A 19,826-nucleotide genomic window follows, 5' to 3' on the forward strand; every position below is an offset into this window, starting at 1 on the left:
CTCTCTCTCTCTCTCTCTCTCTCTCTTTTATTTACTCATTATTCTCGATCCTTCTATAGTGCTATCTTTGTCCCTAAATTGGAATTCGAGAAGTTTCAATAGAAAATTTATAGTTTGTGGTTGAAAAATCATGCATCTTCTCTATTAATTTTCATTGTCGTTTCGCGCTAAATTGTTTCACAATAGAACTATGTATGTGTGTAAAAGAGATTCTTCCATGTTATATGAAAATAGAAGGCAGTTGTAGTAGTAATAGCTGTAATGTATCGGGCTGGTGGTTTAAGACAAAAGGGATAAAAATAGAAATAAAAATTAACGTACTCCTAATGCTTCCTGAATATGGACACTTTGTGCAAATAGTAGGCTTAATGTCTAGATGAAAAAAAAAAAAAAACACACGCACACATTGAGCTCCTATGAGCTACAATGTATCCGGTTGTTTCCTACACTTAAATAGCTTAGCGGGTATCGGTCAAAATGGCCGATCTTACCTAGACTCCAACATGCACGTTCAACGAGTCCCTAACCTTTTAAAACGCCTCTCGCCCTCTCTGTCGTGCTTCGTATGTGTTTTCATTTTCTTAAGTGTATCATTCGTTCCGCATCGAAAGGAACCTGATCATGGATGGAATTTGTTGATTTTTTTTTAGTTGTTATTGTTTTTTTTTGCAAAACTTTTAAATTAAGTACAACTTAAAATGGAGATGGAAAATGCCAATTGTTTCCGATTTCGTTTGATTGTGTATAAAGCTGCTAAAAAAGAACTGGAATTTATTTCCCACGCATTATCTCTCTCTCTCTCTCTTTCTCCTTCTCTCTCTCTCTCTCTCTCTCTCTCTCTCTCTCTCTCTCTTTCTCCTTCTCTCTCTCTTGGTCTATTTTCTTTCCCTGTTGCGTATACTTTCCAAACATTCTGTTTTTTTTAAGTTATGCTGTAAAAAATTCTACAACAGTGTACCACATTTCACCAACCAGGAAGTGGTGGGTGGTTTTTACTATTCATTCAATGAGAATCATTATTTTATAATCAAAATTTTGCCACTTCCTAGAATCATCTAATGCGCGATCTGCTGAGCAAACTTCTAAATTGGGAAACCTTTTCGCTGTTTTGGCTTCTCTAGAACGGCTCTTTCTCGTCACAATTCGTATGGTGTCTAATTGCTACCTTCGTTACTCAATGAGATTCGATTATTTCATTCGTTCTTTTGTTTTCTTTGCGCCACAAAAAAAACCAGTCCAAAAAAACGCCGTGCATCAGTAGCATTCAGTTCAAATATTAACTAAAGGAATCCAAAATTAATGTAAAGACGAGAGAAAAAACACAAAACACTCGAAGGAAAGTATCTTATCGAATGCTTTCTGTTTTCGGGGATGCACAAACATACACACACATATTAATCACTCCCCAGCTTAATCAGAGCGAATCTCCGGACTTTTTCATAGGATTGAAAGCTCTCAACCACAACAAAAAACCCAAACAATCAACCGAGTAAGGAACTTCTTACTAATTGTTCTTCCAACGAAACCATTGCAAAATCAAATTTCTCTCTCTTTCTCTCTCCGGGATGTTTTGTGTGCTGTTCTATGGTCTGTTTTTGTCGTGTTTTGCTATTTTCACAACGGCAATTTCTTCGACCCTGTTTATGTTTTGTTTTTTGCTTTCCAAAAAATTACTGATCCTTTCATTCATTTCTCGGATTCTTGTCGGAATTTCGTCCTCCTGCCAACGGAGTTGTTAATTAGTACCCGCCTGGTTCGTCTCTTCTTTTTGTGGCCTTGTGTTTGTTGTTCTATGCTTTCGTAGTTTTGTGTCTACGCACACACTCGCGCGAATATTTCGCGGAAGGTGATTTTCATCAATGTTAGAACAACGGCGCTAATATTTCTTTTCTTCTGCCAAGCACGCGCACCCCGTCCAATCACAATCATTCCCTCCCCCTCTAAGCCCCCTCATCCCTTTTACAACAAGTGTATTAAGAGGCGAAAAAAAAATGCAAGGAAATCTACACGGATGTGTTCGTTTTGCTGTTATCGGTCGCTTTGCCGTTCTCCTGCTTGCCGCCAGCGTTAACGGTTGGCGGCTGGGGGATGGCTGCCGGTTGGGCCTTTGTTTGCTGCTTTCCATTCTCGTGTTTCCCATTAGTGGCCGGATGCTTCTCGTCACCTTCGTGCACGTAGTGGGCGGCCGGGTCCTGCGTTTGCTGCCGCTCGTCGATCTCGTCATCGTGCGGGTGCGGTGTAATCTGTGCTTCGGAGTCCGGATTGATATCGGTATTGAGGGAAGCGCCTGCAAAAACAACCAAGAAACAGAATCAGGACATCGGTTCTTACTGAAGTGCGTCTTGTGAGTGGGATCATTCAGGGATTTCTTGTCTTTTTTGGGGGTTTTGTTTTGTTGGAAATGATGTTCAACGCAACCAGGCTTTCCTTTGGTTTACGCGTTAATAGGTTTTTGCGTAGGTTTTTGGGGATGGATGTTTTCTAGGTGATGGATTTACTCCTGCTACTCACTGCCCGGTTGTCAATGATAAAAGAAAAGGTAATCGAGAGAATGAGAGAGCGAGAGCGAGAGAAAAACAAAGGTTTTTTCTTTATAATGTGATCGAGCCACTCGTCAAGGAGGTAACGCAGGCTAGAGCGCATATTTCATGAGCTTCCAGTTTGCATGATTTATCCTTCTTTTTTCTCGCTTTCTCTTCAGGACAAGGTAAGCTACTTGTAATGTCCATCTGAACAAAAGGTGCATACACACACTCACACGCACACAGTGTTGAACGCTGTTCAGAATTAATTTAGCATCTGATTAAAATATGAAACTAAAGAAGCATTTATTAGTACAAAACAACGCGTATTAAGCGGCAGAAAGGAAAACATGAAAAGCTTCTCTTTATATGCCAGAATTAATAAAAGCAAACACAGTTAAATGTCAGTAGCAAAGGTAGAATAATTGCTTGCTCCAATTAAAAATGGAGATTTGTTTTGGGTTTTTTTTTGCAAAATGTTCTAAAAACGCAAATGACTTGGCTACTTTGTACGAAAAATGAAAAAAAGGCAAAGAAATAAACAACCGGGAAAAACATTTGCATTTCATATGACGGGAGGTCCCTACCTTCTGTTTCTTGATCGTAAGATGCAGGCCAACTTCACAACAGCTTAAAGATATAGAGTGATGGTGGTGGGTGTATTTATTCCATTTTTACTCTTCCCCCCCGCGACCCCTAGAACATACAAAACGCACACACACACATTTTTATACGCACGCACGCTGTTTTTTTGTTGTTGCATTTTCAATTTACGTTTCGGATTGGATTGGACGAGCGTTTCGTTTGAGGGGGGATGAAGAGACACTTTTTAGTGTCTTTGGACGCATTTCGAGTTCGAGGTTCATTGAATATTCTTCTTTTGGTTTCGGTTTAGCATGAAACACCAGGCGTCTCCATCCTGATCAAGTGATTAACTCAAAGATCAACCCTAACCTAACCAACAAAAAAAAATCCCTGTTTTGCGATGTTTGTTTCTGCTTGCGTAGAAATTGCTTCCTAGTTAAGAGAGAGGAGGAAAAAAACTAACTTTCTCTAATGGCACTCTATGCTGATGCACTTACTTATCGTTCTCTATCTCTCTGCGCTTTTATCTGCATGAAGCAAATTTGAATATCAACGATACTTTTTTTTTGCAATCGCACGCACATACACACATAAAAGACATGATAACAGTACAGCAAAACGAGTAGGATACAAAAAAAACGACCATCTTTTTTAATAGTATTGCCAGAGTAATCCTTCGAGAGCTGCGCAATTGCTTTTTAAAACGATTCAATTCGCTTTCTACCTCCGAAGACGGCGGGTAATGTCAGAAGAACAAATCTAATTATCATACGAATGAATTTTAAAGCAGCTTTTCTTGTCGCTCTGTGCTAAACTTTTCCCCTTTACACTACTACTACTACTACTACTTACTGCTGCTGGGCCCGCACATTAACACGCGGAGGCAGAAAGTGGCCGGATAAAGCTTGCCCCGAAATAGTCGGCATAAATTAGCTTAAGCTTAAAATAATGCTTTTGCTTTGCCATTGTGTTTCTCATTAAACGCTACAACCGGCTTCTGCTCTTGCCCTATAATTAATTACTACGCTGTGCGTGTCTGTGACTCTCCTTTCTAACTTGCGACAGTGGATTCGTGCTCTCATGTTGTACACCTAAACGCTCTGCTTTGCACAAACAAATTTATCTTTCTGTTTGCTGTACGGTTTAATGCGGTGTAGGCAGTAACAAAGCGCATTATTAGCATACATCCGTTGCTTAGTCGAGATGCGTGTGTTTGAGAAAGTTTTATAACGATTTGTCTTTGCCTTTGTATTTTTCTTAATGTTCCTCTAATCGGTACAAGGTACACTGTTCTTAATCTCAACTGTTTTCTCACCAAAAAAAAAAAAAAAAAAAAAGAATGACGCACACATAAAACGCACATACGGAACACATGTTTTACACCGCCCTGATACACATAGCCACACGCACGTTGTTGTTTTTGTTTAGTAATAAACACTTACTTTAAATTTGATTTAAAAAGAGAGAGCTGTATAAAGACCCCACCAACAGGCTTGTGATGACACTTACATAGAAGAGAGCTTTTTTGTTCTAAAAAAAATACATTCTTAAGAGAACACTGATTGTTTCAATTGGACGGTTCTGGAGGGAATTGGTTGGCTTTTTTTTTTGTACATGTAGAGTAGCCCCCATTTTGAAGAATACTTTACAAACACGCACGGCACACGGCTACTAAAAGCGATAAAGTTCGCCAAACAGTGCGGTGCATCACAGCAGCGCACCGTGTTCGACTACTGATACAAGCTGACTGTAAATGGAGAAAGAAGAAACGGAGAAAGGAGAAAGAAAAAAAGAGGAGAAGAGTAGGAAGGGGGGGAAAGAAGAAGAAGAGAAAAGAATGGTGGTTAAAGGATCCGTTTCGTAAGACAAAAACAGCAGTAAAAACATGTAGGAGAACAAAAAAAAAAAAGAAAGATTGCAAACAAATCTAAAACGAGGAGGTTTGCCTCTTGAAACTTAAAAATGGGGCAGCTTTAAAACTGTGAAAAACAATATGGCGACATGTTCATGGATGCAAGGGAGCAAAAAAAAAGTGAGGAGCGAGGTGGTGTGAGGGAGCGGGCGGGATGCAACAAAATGCGTGTGTTTGTATCGGTGAAAGGGGGAAAAAAAACTTTAAGAGAATGATTGCTCTTTTGAAATGGTTGATCAATATTGATAAGCTTTTTGGTGTGGTTTCGGTTTCTATTGGTATGCGTGCGCCTTAGGTGCGAATTTGGCAAAACATTTGCTATTCTGTAGGTTATTGAAGCAAAACGGTGTCTCATTTTTGTGGGGGGAGTTTTTTTTTCGTGGTGATGGAAAATAAAAATCACAAACACCGAGTTAGATGTGCCACAAGCTCACCCAGACAACGGATATCTCCCCCGTTTCGGAGTTTATCTCATAAACTTCTGTTGCAACAAGAGGAAAAGCTTTGGCGTGAACACAGGAAGCGGCAAAACACTTGGACAATGTCACACCTTCCTCCTTCTGGACTAACCTTGCCGCGAGGTACTGATCATGTACACTTGTTCCTATGCTTGTTGCTGTTCTTCTGCCGTAGTGCGTCGTGGTGCTTGGGATTTAATGGTGGAAATGCAACAAAATAATCGAAAGGGGAATGATTTGTGTGTGATTTTTGTTGTTGTTTGCTTCACATTTGTTATATGGGAATCCTTAATAAACACAATCCGGCTCTGTTAAGGTTAGTGAAGGCATTAGGGCATCCCTTATCTTGTTTTTGTTTCATTATGGCAATCATTATTACACGCTAAACTGTTTATTATTAGTGCGAGAATACTACTAAATCGCTCTAAACTTACCTCGGAAGCACCATCTACCGGTAGCACGGGCGATAAAGATCAGAGCAACGGCCAACAGGACGATCAGTACGGCTAGTACCAGACCAACGATTTCGCCAGTACCGAAACTGCTCGATTCGCTGAACACTTCGTCCTGGGAGCGAAGGGTCAATCGGTAGTTCTCCGTACCGAAGTTGTTCGACGCACGCATCACGTACATTTTGGACAGATCTTCCAGGGTAAGGCCGGCAATGGTTAGCGAAACGTTATAGTGGTTGTTTCCCTAAAAAAAGAAGATCAATAAATGCATAAGACTTCCGTTGGCAATTAAGTAGCGAAAGAGCTTTCTTACAAGTGCTTCCGGAATCGGTACAGCATATCGTCCCTGCTCGGAACCCTGATGGTAGTCGATGCCATCAATGCTCCACAGAACTCGTGGCGTAGGGTTCGCCTTGATAACCATGCTGGCTGTCGCAGTGCGTCCCAGCTGCAGTCCATAGACGACCTGATCGGGCAAAGCTTGTGGCTGGACTGTGAAACAGATGAAAAGCGCGCCAAAGTGGTAAACACGTGATCTCTAACCCTAGCTGTCTACATTGCGAAAGCAACAACACTTACAGTTAACGTTCATGATGAGATCAGTACGCGAAAATACATCCGGATAGGCGATATGTTCCGCCTGGCACGTAAGACGTTTTCCGTTGTCCTCCGCACGAATCGAACGAGTCAGTGTGGATGAGGCAGTAAAGTAGCGTTTGTTGGAACGCTCGTCGAAGTATTCTTCCGGTTTGTCCAATGTCACTCCCTCATAGATTTGTTCTTGGTCTGTTTAAAAATCAGATCATATACATCCTTTAGCTATGTCTTCAAGAGCATTAGTCGTTCTTTAAAAACAAAACCTACCCAAAAACCACGCAAGCTTGGCCGCCGGATTGCCGCGCGCCGAAATGCATCGGAAGGTAAGCTCATTGTTAACCTCCAAGTTGGCAAGATTTCCCGACACCACCTCAATGGCAGGCTGCTCCGGTGGGACTACAGAACAAAAAAGAAAGCAAACGTTCAATGTGGAACTTGCTTCCGGCCTTGTGCCGCACAATCTTGCACTTACACGCCACAGCAATTTCAATAGAACCAGTCAAACCACGTCCATCGACGAACAGTGTACAGTTCATGAGGCCTGCATTTTCCGCCGTTACCCGGGCAATACGCACACCGCATGAACCTTTGTCCAGCCCTTCACCATGGTAGGACATACCCGGTACTGGTGAGGCATCCGTCGGGTTAAGCGCAAACTGATCATTTACACCCGGCATCCGAATACTGGTTAAAATAGAGAGAGAGAGAGAGAGAGAGAGAGAGAGAGAAAAAAAATGGATAGGAGTTTACTCTGGTGAAAGCCTTGTGTTTTGGTTGGTTGGTTGTAAAATAAATACTTACAGACAAAGCTGAGCCGGGCGGCCTATCCGGCAGTGGAGGTCGACATTTTCCTGATTTTCTACCACTAGAACGGTGCGTGGCTCTGTGTCTACAACCTGTGCGTTAGCTGAAAATGAGAGCAAGGAAGAAAAAAAAAAAAACACGGATCACATTTAATTAGTTAGTTATTGGGAGGTGGAAAATGTCAGAATTGAAAAGCTTTTGTTAGATGGCAAAATTCATATGAAACATTTGTTTTGAATATCAAAATACGGGAGAGAGAAAAAAAAAATCCCGGCCAGGGATCGATCGCAAACTTCTGCTGCTAATTAATCTAATCACAATATTTCGATCGGATTTTCCGCACCCATTATTGTAGCAGCAGACCGTGGGCGAGTGAATCCGGGACAAAAGCGAAAAAGCACAAACTCCGTACTAAATAATCCAATTTCACAGATCCTTCTTTTCCGGTGCTCCCGTCCATCCCAGAGCAAGCTAAATCCTAATTAAAATTGCCTACGACTCACTGAAGTGATGATTCATTTGTAGATAATCGTAGGATGATGATAATGATGGGCTCATCCCCATTCTGATTTCCCGCTGAAATCAACGACTATCCCTTCAAAACTTAACGCCCTACCCTAGTACCACTCCCCCCCACCCCCTCGTGCGCCCTTAAGCTGATGGAACGGTCCGCAAAAATTAAATCACGGTTTCCCGCGTAATGGAAAAGCTTTTGTGTGTGTGTGCCCTCTGCAAAACACTCCCTGCTACAACTCTTGTGCACGTTGAGGGAGAAGAAATGGACTGTGGGCGTGGAATCACCGGAGGGAGATTTTTGGCAGCCAAGGATAACATCAACACACACACAGTGTTCGCTCTGCTGTGGTGGTGATGATACTACAACAACAGTGCACACTCACACTTTTATTCATCGAATGGAAAATTGTTATCATTCCGAACCATCGTCGAGACTGATTAGTTAATTAAAGCTTTTGTTCTTGTGTGTAGCTTTTTCGGGGGAGGAGAATGAAGTTCGGCGTGGGTATTACCACTGATAGGACGGAACGGGTAGCGAGCTGGTTACATGAAATTGGCGATGCACGCGAAAACAATTGCACAATTGTGAGGTTGGGAGAGACACTCTGGATGATGCTTTTTTTAGGTGGTGATTGTGGTGTGAAATGGAATAAAGCTATAAACGATGCGCTAATGAGCAAATCTGCATTCACGATTCTGCTTGTTTCGTTAGAGCGTTTATTGTTATGAATTAAAGTACAATTGTCGTATTTGTACATTCAATCAAATGCAAACAATTGAATTTGGCAAATAGAAAACAAGATTACTAAAATGGAAGCACAACAATGTTGGAACTAGACAACAGAGAATCGTGGAGAGTATCTTAATTTCTGACGTTAAATTCACATTAAATAAATCTAATATATTTCACATAGCAGACAATACGGCGGCGCGCCGTCATATTCAAATATAAATAAAATCATCCATTATGAACCGCACCAACAGAACTTTGGAATTAATATTTGAACTGACCCTAGATTTTTCCTGGATCGACTGGGACTAGTTCTGCTGACAACGTGTTGGGACAATCGACTGCTTCAGCTGAAGCAGCCTGGGACATGCTGGGATGTCCTTTAGTTCCGCCGTCGCTACGGCTTCTATCTCTTCGATAGTGTCAAAACAGCGTCCCCGAAGCGGCCGTTTTTGCTTGTTGAGCAGCCAGAAGTCGGCTGTCTCCCTCAAAGTGATGGGCGTATGGGAAGGCGTATTATGGTCCGCTTATAGTTATGGAAAAACCGACTGTTGTTTTTTCATAAATCCGGCCGCGTTCGCCGCATGGAGGTTCCGAAAGGTCTCGTATCGTCAACCGACGATTGTTGACCACCAAATTTTTGATTCGGACGACGTGGGCGTCGTCGTTCGAGGTGTCGTCTACGACCTTCTCTCGGCCATTCTTGAAATCATTGTACCATTTGTACACATTTTTCATGGAATTAGATTCTTCCCCTTGAAATGTTTCTGCAGCGTTTATTTCATTGCGCAAACAAAATTTGACACATGCGCGCTGCTCCACTAACTTAGACATGGTCACTATGGACAAAAACACTTGGCGCAGCTCCGAAAACAAATTGTCACTCCTAGCCGGGTTGATGTTGTGACTTGAAACGTGACAGAGCTGTCAAAAACATACATATTGACAAACGAAAAATAAAAACAAGGGGCATTATTTGGCGCGCGAAATTTGACACCAAATGTCACTTTACTTTTCGGATACAGTTATACTTCACAAGGAATCCTCCTTATCTTCCTCCTTGACTTAACGACCTTCTAGGCCACGCTGGCCATGAAATGGATTCACAGATACCACGTAGTAGGATAGTCCACTACTACGGAAGAACAGTCCGGGTGGGATTTGAACCCCGGTCTTACATTTTGAATCCCGGTGCCGTGGTCGAATTACCACCGTGTCGCCCCACATGTAAGTCATGAGTTGTAAACTTTCATCTAAACTTTACGCCTCAAGATCAAAGAAACAAAAACTAAGTGTCCGTTCGTGCCCTCCATTAAGTCGTTGGTACAAATTTCGCTCACTATTTGCATTTTCTCGCTACATAATAAAAAAAACTGAACTTTTCTCTCGTAACCTTCTCTTCTGATGCAGCACACCATGCTTAGTTTTTCTGTTGCTGCTGACCTGATATCATCTGATCCTGCAACTGATTGTTTGCTGCCCTAACATGACTACATATTCATCCCTTTTTTGTTTTCGCCGAACGAATGTTGTCTGGTGTCTCCTATACCACCGTATCATGGTGATGCCCTTTACTACTGCTGTTATCTCTCGTCGTTTGCTTCTCTTCGGCAGGAACTAATTTTTTTTCTACCGTCCTCATTGCAGAAATGTTCAAATGACTGTGCACCCAATGTTAGGCAATCTAACAGCTAGATCCACCAGTAGAGCCAGCATGCACTTGCTGTGTGTGTGTGTGTGTGTGTACCATCATCAAGGAAGAGGCTTTCTTTTAGTCGGTGATGACCGTCGCGCGCCACTTCGGATGGACTTTTACCGAATCCGGTCCCTCGTACCGGTTTTCATCCGGCCTTCTTTTTTTTTTTGTGCCTAAAGGAATCTCTCGTACTCGTTTGTAACTTCACCAAACGGCCAAACGAATGGTTGTGAATGGTTCACAACCTCAAAACGATTTTTATCCTCACAGCATACACGCGAACCACAATGTGCACAACAGCACACGGTCAATGGTGGGACGTGCAGCGTTAGTACGACAATCGGTATGCTAGTCGCGTATCCTTTATGCTGCTTTTTTGTTGTTGGTTCTTCCAGTTCACCCCCGGTGTGTGTTTTCCATTCGGAGGGTTTTTCTTTACAGTCATCTCTCGATAAGTTCACTTCTGTACAGAAAGGCTTCCTGGTTTTTTTTCTTTATTGCTCTCGTCCATCGCAACAATCCGTGGGAAACAACACTGCAAGCAATGGTTATTGGCGATCACACAGGATATATATTCGTGAAGCGTCCGCAGCAGTAGAAGCACCAGCAACTCGCAGCTGTGAACGTTCCCTTGTCGATTGTTTGATCAACCTGCACATACACACGCCAGAACACGCCCGGGCAAGAAGCGCCGAAGAAGCGCCAGACCATTGCCAACAGTTTGATGAAATTGGAAAACGAGGCCCTGTAACAAAACGGCATCCCAGTGCGTGTGTGTGTCTGTGTGTTTTTCCTGGTGTACAAGAAGAGGCAAAAGCTTGGAATGACTTTATTGTGTTCTGCGCGAGATGCATCTCCCCTTTGACGCGCTTTTCCGAAGCGCGCACACGTCAAGCTGTTTTTCGATGAACTTCATCTCCGTTTTTTCTCCGATCCTTTGCCCGTTGTTGTGGCGATAGTATGGGGGAGGGGGGGGGGAGGGGGGGGAGACTATTAGGCCGCGCACTGACCACCAGCCGATTCGAACGATTGCAATATCAATCGATTTCCATACAATTTCTCTCTCCCAGCCCACCTTTGCTTGTCTACTACTTCGCAGCAATTCACTTCCGGGAAGTTCCTTCTTTGCCGTCAGGCTCACAGGCTCACAACCAGCAGGAAGTGCAACCATTCTGGATCTGGCGGGTTTTCGGTAGGAACGGATAGCCTTATTGCTTCCGAAGTACCCGTTGGTGAATGTTCAAGGATTGGAGTTTTTTTTTTTTTGTTTTGCCATCCTCGTACCAAATTTTCCCATGCATTGTAGCTGGAACACATTGGGAACAGCACAATGAAACTAGCTGTATGTATTTCCACCAGTCATAAATGTGGGTGTGAGTTGGGCGCGCGAGGAGACGTACCTGGGATGAAGAAAAAACATCAAACGAGCTTGTACCGCGTCGTTGGTACTGCGGGAGTCCTCTCGAATATTGACTCAGTGCCGGGAACAGCAAACAGTGCACTGCTGGAGATTCTACACGGTATAGCATCCGATGTAATTGGAGTATAATGTGAGGCCATGACGTGCTTTATTATTTGTGTCCAAAAATACTCAGAACACAACTATTGTTGATTGATATTTGGTTTTGGGTTGCGTTTGAGTAGGAAATAATTAAAATTTTATATTGCTTTATAATCAACTTGACTTATCAAAGTAAATAATTCAAGGTAAGAACCAGATCACATGAATGCGATAAAAATATAGTTCGTTTACTTAAGTGACTAACGATGCCCGTTATTTGTTCTCGTTTTTCAATAATCTATCTCTATTTTATATAAAATTTTCAAAAGTAACTGATTTTGCTTGGAATTGTACATTGCAGAAAAATAAAATCATCCATTTTAACTTATTTGTTCACATCAAGTTGCAAATGTTTTCCCATGATTGAATTAATGCACTACAAATTGATAGCAAATAGAAATCACCTTCATGTCCCATGCATTCTCTCACACCCTCAGCTGCTCTTCCAAAGCAGTTACAAAAATATCATTAGAAACAGTTTTCGCAAACACGCGCCTTGGTAGCGAAAGTTTTGCTCTACTCCACTACTACTACGCTTCATCCAATTGTCAACTGATCCGTGTGCAACACAGAGTGGAAGCATGTGAGTGCATCACTGGTAGTAACCAGCCATCACGACACAAAAAACAATCCCATGTATGGCCCCGCAGGCGTTTAGAATGTGGTAGCCATCTATCCTTAGCACCCGTAAGCTACAAATATGTAGTAACTTGAGGACAATGTAATATGTCCAGCATCCGGTAGGAGGCTTTTGCAAACGAAAGTAACTAGAGATGTAATACCGCGCGGATCTAGTATGAAACATTTGGTCACTTTATAGCAACAGATACACACCCAAACCTCTCGCTTTAGTTGTAGTAGTAGTAGTAGTAGTTTGGTGGACAGAAAATGAAATATCCTTTCAAACTGCTGTAGGCGATGGCTGTGTGTGTGTCTCCACCCGCCCAATAGGATGCGATGTGGGTGGGAAAGGGGATGAGATATATCTATACATTTCCCTGCTCCGTTTGCTCAGTATTGACCACCAGCCAATGTAGAATGTAGCACGACCGATGATCATGGGAAAGTTTTTCCATTCTGTGAAAAAAAAAAACGGGGGCCCTCCAAAAGAGGACCAAATAGACGACGACCAGCCACACTGGGAGCGAACAGTGGACATCGCAATCTCTGTGGCGGACATACAAAACTGCTGCTGTAAGTAGGACACACAGACAGCACACACAGCCACCCACTTACACCGGTCAGCAGCAGCCAGTTCCAGAAGCTACGTATCATATTTTTGCCGCTGTCATTTGCTGTCAGTTAAATAAAATTTATTGTAGTTCGCGTGCAAGCTTTTTCCCTACTTTTGCGGGGGAATAGTGTCAAAAAGGATTCACCGCTCTAGGCGGTATGGTTTCGGCTCTGGCTTTAGAGCGCTGCCCGAAAAGCATTATGGATATCGTTTGTCCCACGTGTCTCTTTCGAGCGGCCATACAAGAAGAAGAACAAAATGGCTGACTGGGAAATCGTTGGGCACGCTATCCTTCCTCCAGTTTGAAGATCGTTTCGAATCGCTGGTCAGTTAAGGAAGGGGAGAGTCATTGCCGCGAGCAACAGCCCGACCACCCAGTACCACCATGACACACACACACACACATCCACAATGGGTAAAATGTCAGTTTCTATATTCGGTCACGTTAGGATGTAGCATACAACACAAAAAAAAGAACCGGGAGTTAGGAAAACCAACCAGTTTTTCCTCAGCACCAATGAGAACACCGTGCGTTGAATGATGCTGGACCATCTCGTTATTATTACTCCACCGGGAGAGTCCAGCAAAGTTAGCCCGGGCAAGCACGAGAGCACTATCAATGGATAGAAATTGTCCCGAGGCTAACTGCTACTGCTGCCGAAATTCTATCCCAAGCTGTTTTCCAGTTTTTTTTTCTTCTTCTCCGTAGAGCTGCTCTTCCCTTTTCAGTTGCACCCCATACAGACCGTCGTATCCTCGGCAGTGAGTGTGAAGTGGCTGGTGGGAAAATTTCCCTTCCATATCCATGTTTGTGCTTACAGAAAGAAAAAAATTAGCACCACTCAGTTTCCGCTTTTTGACTTCCGTACGGAGCATCATCCAGGATAAAGAAGGAAACTATCTCCTTCTCTATCTCCTTGTTCCCGGATGAAACCTCACGTCTCGTGTTCATCGCTTCGGTGTCCTTTCCAGCAAAAAGGAAGAAGCCACCGGGAAAAAGGCATCATATGATGTGGCACCTTGTAGCCGACGGGCAATAAAAACCGATCTGCTTCGAATTTTCCCGCACTGCTCCTCCCCTCCACACGCGTGAGTGCCGTCGTGTACCGAGTAAATCCTTACAACCGACGCTAGAGCCGGAGTATTATCTCCGGGACAGTGGGTTCTTCTCTTTGATGGTTTGGTAACTAGGTAACGATAGGTGGATATTGATGGGAAGTTGTGGGATGAGATGGGAGGTAAAGAAAAAAGCGAGAACCCTACATCGGATGCTAAAACTGCATGTTGTTTTTCGCTCTACAGAGGAACTATTACTGAAACTGATAGTATGTACTCGCATCACGAGATGATAAGAAAGGGGTAAAAAAGGGACCAGTACTTCATTTGCTATCGCATTGTCGCTTCTCGAATGTTTTTTTTTTCTCCGAAACACCGGGTTGAAGCTAGAGTGGCTGCTATAAAGCGATCGAATTTTCTTTGATATCAAAGCTAGTGTGATGTGTTTGCATTGTGCAAGAAATAATCATACGCTATGCACAATGTTCTACTGGAATGCTTCCAAAAGGCCACCTAACGGGGATGTGTTTTGCGGGGATCTATTTACAACCCCAAAAACCCTAACCCCTGATATGATACGCGTCACTGATAACGTATGGTTGTTACTCGCTTGCCCAATCCATTTAATTTAATGTTTGTGGCTTTGCGCTTCCCTGGATGCAGATCCATGAATTTGTACTTCCTACATTAGAGTATTGCTATTGTTGATTGACCTCAAACGTCAGCTGCCGGTGGATATGGAGCAAATGGACCGATTATCGATTACGGTACCTCACCAAGACTTCGTCCAAAGATTAACGCACACTTGGAAGCAATAAAAAACCGACGCGAATAATAGGAGAAGGCATCGGAAAACCACCGATGACTTTATGGATGAATGAGCAGTGACTACGCACACACACACACACCACCGCTATGGGAGACAAAGAACGGTTTCTGGGTCGTTCTTCTTCTTCGGACGGATCACCCGTGACATCTATGATCGCTCAAGTGAAACAGTAGTCCCCCGGAACACACGGTGACATTCTTCGCTCTCCCCGGATCTCCCGTCCCCAAGCACCACACGGCGCATAAAACGCAAGCAGCCAAATCCGAAACCTAACCGAAACGTAGCTAAATCAATTTGCACCCTCCTTCTCCCTTTACCATTAACATACTAATGCACTGGACTATAATAATGTCAGCGTGCTCCACAGTAATGGCGGCGATCGAATGTTCATTCAATTCCATCATTCAACTACTAAAATCCCGTTCGTTCTTTGTCGTGTGGACTATTGAGGTAGTGGCAGCTGGTGTGTGCGATTAGGTCGATTTGTGGCTTTCAGCTGCAATTATCTTGCTCACTAAGTGCGATAAACCGTGAACGAGAATTGCGACAAGCTGTGTTTAAATTGGTGCATCAATGCAAGAAGAATTTATAACATTATTCCTCCATCTTCTAACTCCTTTACTAAAGTCATTCTGGCCCATTCAATCTAAGAGATCTATCTCAATTGTGGAATCTGTTTACGTTCATCGTGGAAATCGAAATAACAATATTCAAAGCACCATCTTGAGATGGGAAAAAAATCATCTTCAATTCGAATGTCAGCGCCATTTCGAGTGAATGGTGCTGACACTGAAAGATGCTTCCAATCGATTTCATTACATTCAATTAGGAACGTTTTGCATTAAGGCAGCTCTTGATTGTTTTCTTTTTTTACCTATTTATTGTACAGTAATCCTAGACAGCTTCCTCAAGCTCAGCAGCGACAATCAATCTAATGAACATTCTGGTCAATTTGCACGTACTAATCATCATGTTTCTGTCTCGATTCATTTGTCCTTCCATTGCTACTCCTGTACGCTTCGATAACAATCAAGAATATCGCAAGAATGGAACAGAATTGAGGGAAAAAAACCCACCAGAACTTCCCACCTTCGTACGAACTGGACCCCATCATCGTCACTGGAGTCCGCCAGCTGTGACGCTCGTTCGCTGACGGTTGACAATTCTTTGACGCTTGATCGACCGACTCAATTGGTCGCAGATTGATGAAACACACCGGTTAGTAGTAGCGGTTCTTTCCCTGTTTCATGTCTTTCCATCCCCGGCTGACAGCGGGGGAAAATAACTTTGTCTAGGCGAAATTGAACTGTCGGTCGGCAGGACAACGCCGACGACAGTTGACGGCATGTTGTCGTCGCTAAGAGCTACCTATCCAGCTGAAGCTAAGCTAGGACAGGATCCTTCCATTTCGCCATCGGTAAGGCCTGCTCTGCTCGCAAAGAAAACCCCAGTACTAGCAGACAAGTTGTGAACGGTCGGCAGCGGACCGTGGGAGGAATTTGTTTACAGTCCACGGTGGGCTGAAAAGTTGGTAGCTCGCTTTATCATCCTCGGTGAAGATTATGGATGCTTTGTGCCTATCCGTCCATCAATATTCCACTTGTTTCCGAGAAGGTAACCACACACAGACACACACGTACACGGAAGAGGAAGACAAACAACGGAAAAAGGTGGGCATTTTCGGTGGATCAAATGAAGTGAAAAGAAAATCATTTTCACTTCATTCAACCGGGACCATGGCGCGTAGTTTCGTGGTGGCAAAAATGAAATGGAGTTTGAAAAACGGCAAACGGAAAAGCCACACAAACAATACATCCACCGCTCCCGAATGGTTTTTGGGTCTTTTTTGTGAAGCTAGGAAGGTTATTTTTTCTAACGGGCTCTTGTCCATACAGTCAAGTACTTTATCCACACTCAGACTTGCTTAAGCACATGGGCCTATGGATGAATGTTTCAAAGCAGCGCGCCAAGTCATCATTGACACGTTGAGAGTTTGTTTTCTTTTTTTTATAGGGACCGGATCCATTCTTCCGGTGCCGGATGGGAATGATGGAGTGTGAAATGGAAAAACGCAGAATCCTCTTGCACCTTTCGTCGCCCTTTCTCCAAACAAGCCTCACCCTCCGATCGATGATGATTGAATGATGGAAGTTGTGTAGATAAGTGGGATGAATGTAGCCGAGCATAGGCTCTAGGATCAGAGTTTAACTTGATAGTTTGCTATCCGGACGATCTGGAGCATCGTTCATCAGCAGATCTCTCGGAAGACTCTGCACTACAAAGGTTGTCACTTCTTCACACGAAGGTGTTACCATTACTATCTGTCGCGGATTTGTTTCGCTTTGTCTTAATGAGCTCAAGTAACAGCACGTCAAAACGAAACTGCTACGAATGGTGTGGCTTGTGTAGATAATCAAACCGGTGCGGGAATAAAAAAAGCATTAAAATAATCAAGATCTTCGTGCCAATCTTCATTGCAAGTGGCCGTGGAGAAAGTGGCTCAGATGATAAAGATGTCCAGGTCTTCATTGCTGATTGACAGTTAAACAATGGAAGCAAGATTTAATGAGGGTAGAGAGCTCTAAATAACACGCTGTAGAAGAATTTGCTATAAAAATAACTAAGCTCCTGATAATCTTGTCCAATGTTCGTACAATAAAAATAGTATAATAATAGTCTATACTTAAGCGGTTCTCAGAATTGATCTCTGGAGGTTTACAAAAAAATGGCGCTTTGTAGTCCATCATTTGGGGTGAAGTAGAGATGATTACCTGCAAAGAGAAAATAAAAATATCATCATTAAAATGTTGGCTGCAATAAATAGTCGTTAAATGATAAGAAGGAATGCTAAAGCGGACGGAGAAGGAATGCAAGTACAATTCAATTAAATACCCTTCCTTAGGCTTGTGTCAGTTGTCACCTTTCACCACGCGCTACACGCCTATCCCCTCGGAACTTCGGAAAGCCACATGAAGCTATCTTTCTATCATATTGAAATATTCCTCTTATGATATAAATTTCAACACACCTCTCCGTGATGCTGCCACGTTGATCATGTTCGCATTCCTCTAGTAAAGAAGAGAGGAGTTCGACAACCCTAACTGGCTTGTTTTGCAATGGCGCTAGTTATTAGAAACCTGTCTTTTGCTGTGTAATTAAACCTGTCATCCAGTACCACCGAACGTTCATCGGATGCTGCAAAGACAACATTCACTTTGCAATTGAGAGTTTAAAAAGCAAGTAAACGTTGGAAGGGGATGATGTAGTCGAGGTAGCGACACCTTTTGATCCGATCACACCGACGTTTTCGATTCCGTTTCGCCCTAGTGGAGAATCAACACTTCAAAACTTCAACCGGGGGGAAAGGCTAACAGACAAACATTTTCTCAGCAAAATGCAAAACAAAACCGCATCGGAAGTAAAAATTTCAAACGGTTATTTATTTGCTAGCTGATAGCATTACGTACAGCGTTTTTAAAGCGCGCTGAATAACGACGGGGCAACAAAGTTTTCTTGCGAGCTTCACATTTCCTTCCCCGTCTTCGGGTGTGAAAAGCATAACACTTTTAATTCAGTTTACACACGTTCGCACGTTCGAGCGGCAACTGGAGAGACGTCTGTGGTGGCTCGTGTCTTTCATAACGACGATCGTTTGACGCGAGCGCGCCCGTCAACCATCAGCATCGTCTTTGAGGGGCCCTCGTGATATCTTTGATGGCCACGATGACGTTCGTCGCCTGGCTTTTGCAGTATGTCTTGAGGGATGTTTCAATTTGCCCTGGCCCGGCACGAACGAATGTCTTAAGAAAAAAACGACGACTCGAGAGAAAGTTTGACTTTTTAATGAGTTGACTGCGCTTCTCTCTCTCTCTCTCTCTCTCTCTCTCTCTCTCTCTCTCTCTCTCTTTCTGTGTGTTTTCTTTTCAGAAAAATTAACTGCAGACAAAAATTTATGACCAGCAGCAGCGTGCAGGCTGCCAGCCTCGCCACGCGGACAAATACGCGAAAGTGTGACTAAAATATCCGCGGCCAGCACGATTTAATCGCACGGTCGCTTTGTGCGCGCGCTTGGTAGTGAGTTTGTGCAGACACAATTCACCAACCGACGGCGAGCGTGTATTAATTATTTTAACGTCGTAGGAAGCTGCTGCAACAAACAAGCGCCAGCGGAAGTGGAAACAAATAAGTGTGTGTGTGTGTGTGGGGGTAGAAGGTGTGATAAATTAACAACAAGGCCGTATTTGCATTCGTGGTAGAAAGAATAATAAACTGGGCGTGATAACACGGAAGCAGGAAAATCAATAGCAATTGTTCGCTTTGCTGCTAGGAGATTTGATTTTGTTTCCGTTGTTTGCTGGGTACTTTAAGCCTTAAGACAGGGAATTTGATTGATTGTGTAAAAGTAAATGTAAATAAATTACTGATTAAAAGTACGAAACTCGCAGCTAGAAAAAAAACCCTGAAGCTATGCTTGTTTTAAGAATGCTGAATTTTTTACAAATTCAAACCAAAAACCATGTGTGACTGAAGCAAAGATTATAAAATATTTCCTCCTTATTCTTAGCATTACCTCGGGCATGCTTGGTTATAATCATAACCTTTTTTTGTTGGAAAAAATATATAAATGGCAATATATTTGCTCTTATGGGATTACGCCTAGAATTATGCAAATTAATTTAATCATATTTTGTTCATTTATTTATTGAGGCTTTGTGTACCATTTCATAGTGCTCGAATATAGCTACAGAAAATTGTTTTTTTTTTTTTTTTTTTTTTATCTTCAATCAAAACTTCACACAAAAATACTCTAATTAAGAAAGTACCACAACCCCAGATGAACGAAAAAATAACATCATTGCACTAGCGGTTCTTCT

General features: G+C 42.8%; 5 protein-coding genes across 6 annotated transcripts in view; 4 read left to right on the forward strand and 1 right to left on the reverse strand.

Moving 5' to 3' along the window:
- Window positions 1-19,826, forward strand: part of LOC126567956 (diacylglycerol lipase-beta-like) — a 300,577-nt gene that overhangs the window by 84,896 nt on the left and 195,855 nt on the right. The window lies entirely within an intron of this gene.
- The window catches only part of LOC126567939 (peptide transporter family 1-like), a 490,614-nt gene that overhangs the window by 63,695 nt on the left and 407,093 nt on the right, over window positions 1-19,826 (forward strand). The window lies entirely within an intron of this gene.
- LOC126567830 (uncharacterized) overlaps window positions 1-19,826 on the forward strand; it is a 206,247-nt gene that overhangs the window by 29,497 nt on the left and 156,924 nt on the right. The window lies entirely within an intron of this gene.
- Window positions 1-19,826, reverse strand: part of LOC126568700 (fasciclin-3-like) — a 93,468-nt gene that overhangs the window by 2,604 nt on the left and 71,038 nt on the right. Inside the window, exons 2-7 of the mRNA XM_050225218.1 lie at window positions 7,328-7,433; window positions 6,999-7,210; window positions 6,794-6,922; window positions 6,509-6,715; window positions 6,243-6,421; window positions 5,912-6,173 (exon numbers count right to left, since the gene is read on the reverse strand). Of these exons, the coding sequence (XP_050081175.1) occupies window positions 5,912-6,173; window positions 6,243-6,421; window positions 6,509-6,715; window positions 6,794-6,922; window positions 6,999-7,210; window positions 7,328-7,433 (1,095 nt within the window). The remainder of the gene's footprint in view (window positions 1-5,911; window positions 6,174-6,242; window positions 6,422-6,508; window positions 6,716-6,793; window positions 6,923-6,998; window positions 7,211-7,327; window positions 7,434-19,826) is intronic.
- The window catches only part of LOC126568306 (mitogen-activated protein kinase p38b-like), a 643,298-nt gene continuing 630,416 nt past the window's right edge, over window positions 6,945-19,826 (forward strand). The window contains exon 1 of the mRNA XM_050224766.1: window positions 6,945-6,954. The gene's annotated coding sequence lies outside the window, so the exon portion shown is untranslated. The remainder of the gene's footprint in view (window positions 6,955-19,826) is intronic.

This window comes from Anopheles maculipalpis, chromosome 2RL (genome assembly GCF_943734695.1).
Source record: "Anopheles maculipalpis chromosome 2RL, idAnoMacuDA_375_x, whole genome shotgun sequence".
NCBI classification, from domain to species: Eukaryota; Metazoa; Arthropoda; class Insecta; order Diptera; family Culicidae; genus Anopheles; species Anopheles maculipalpis.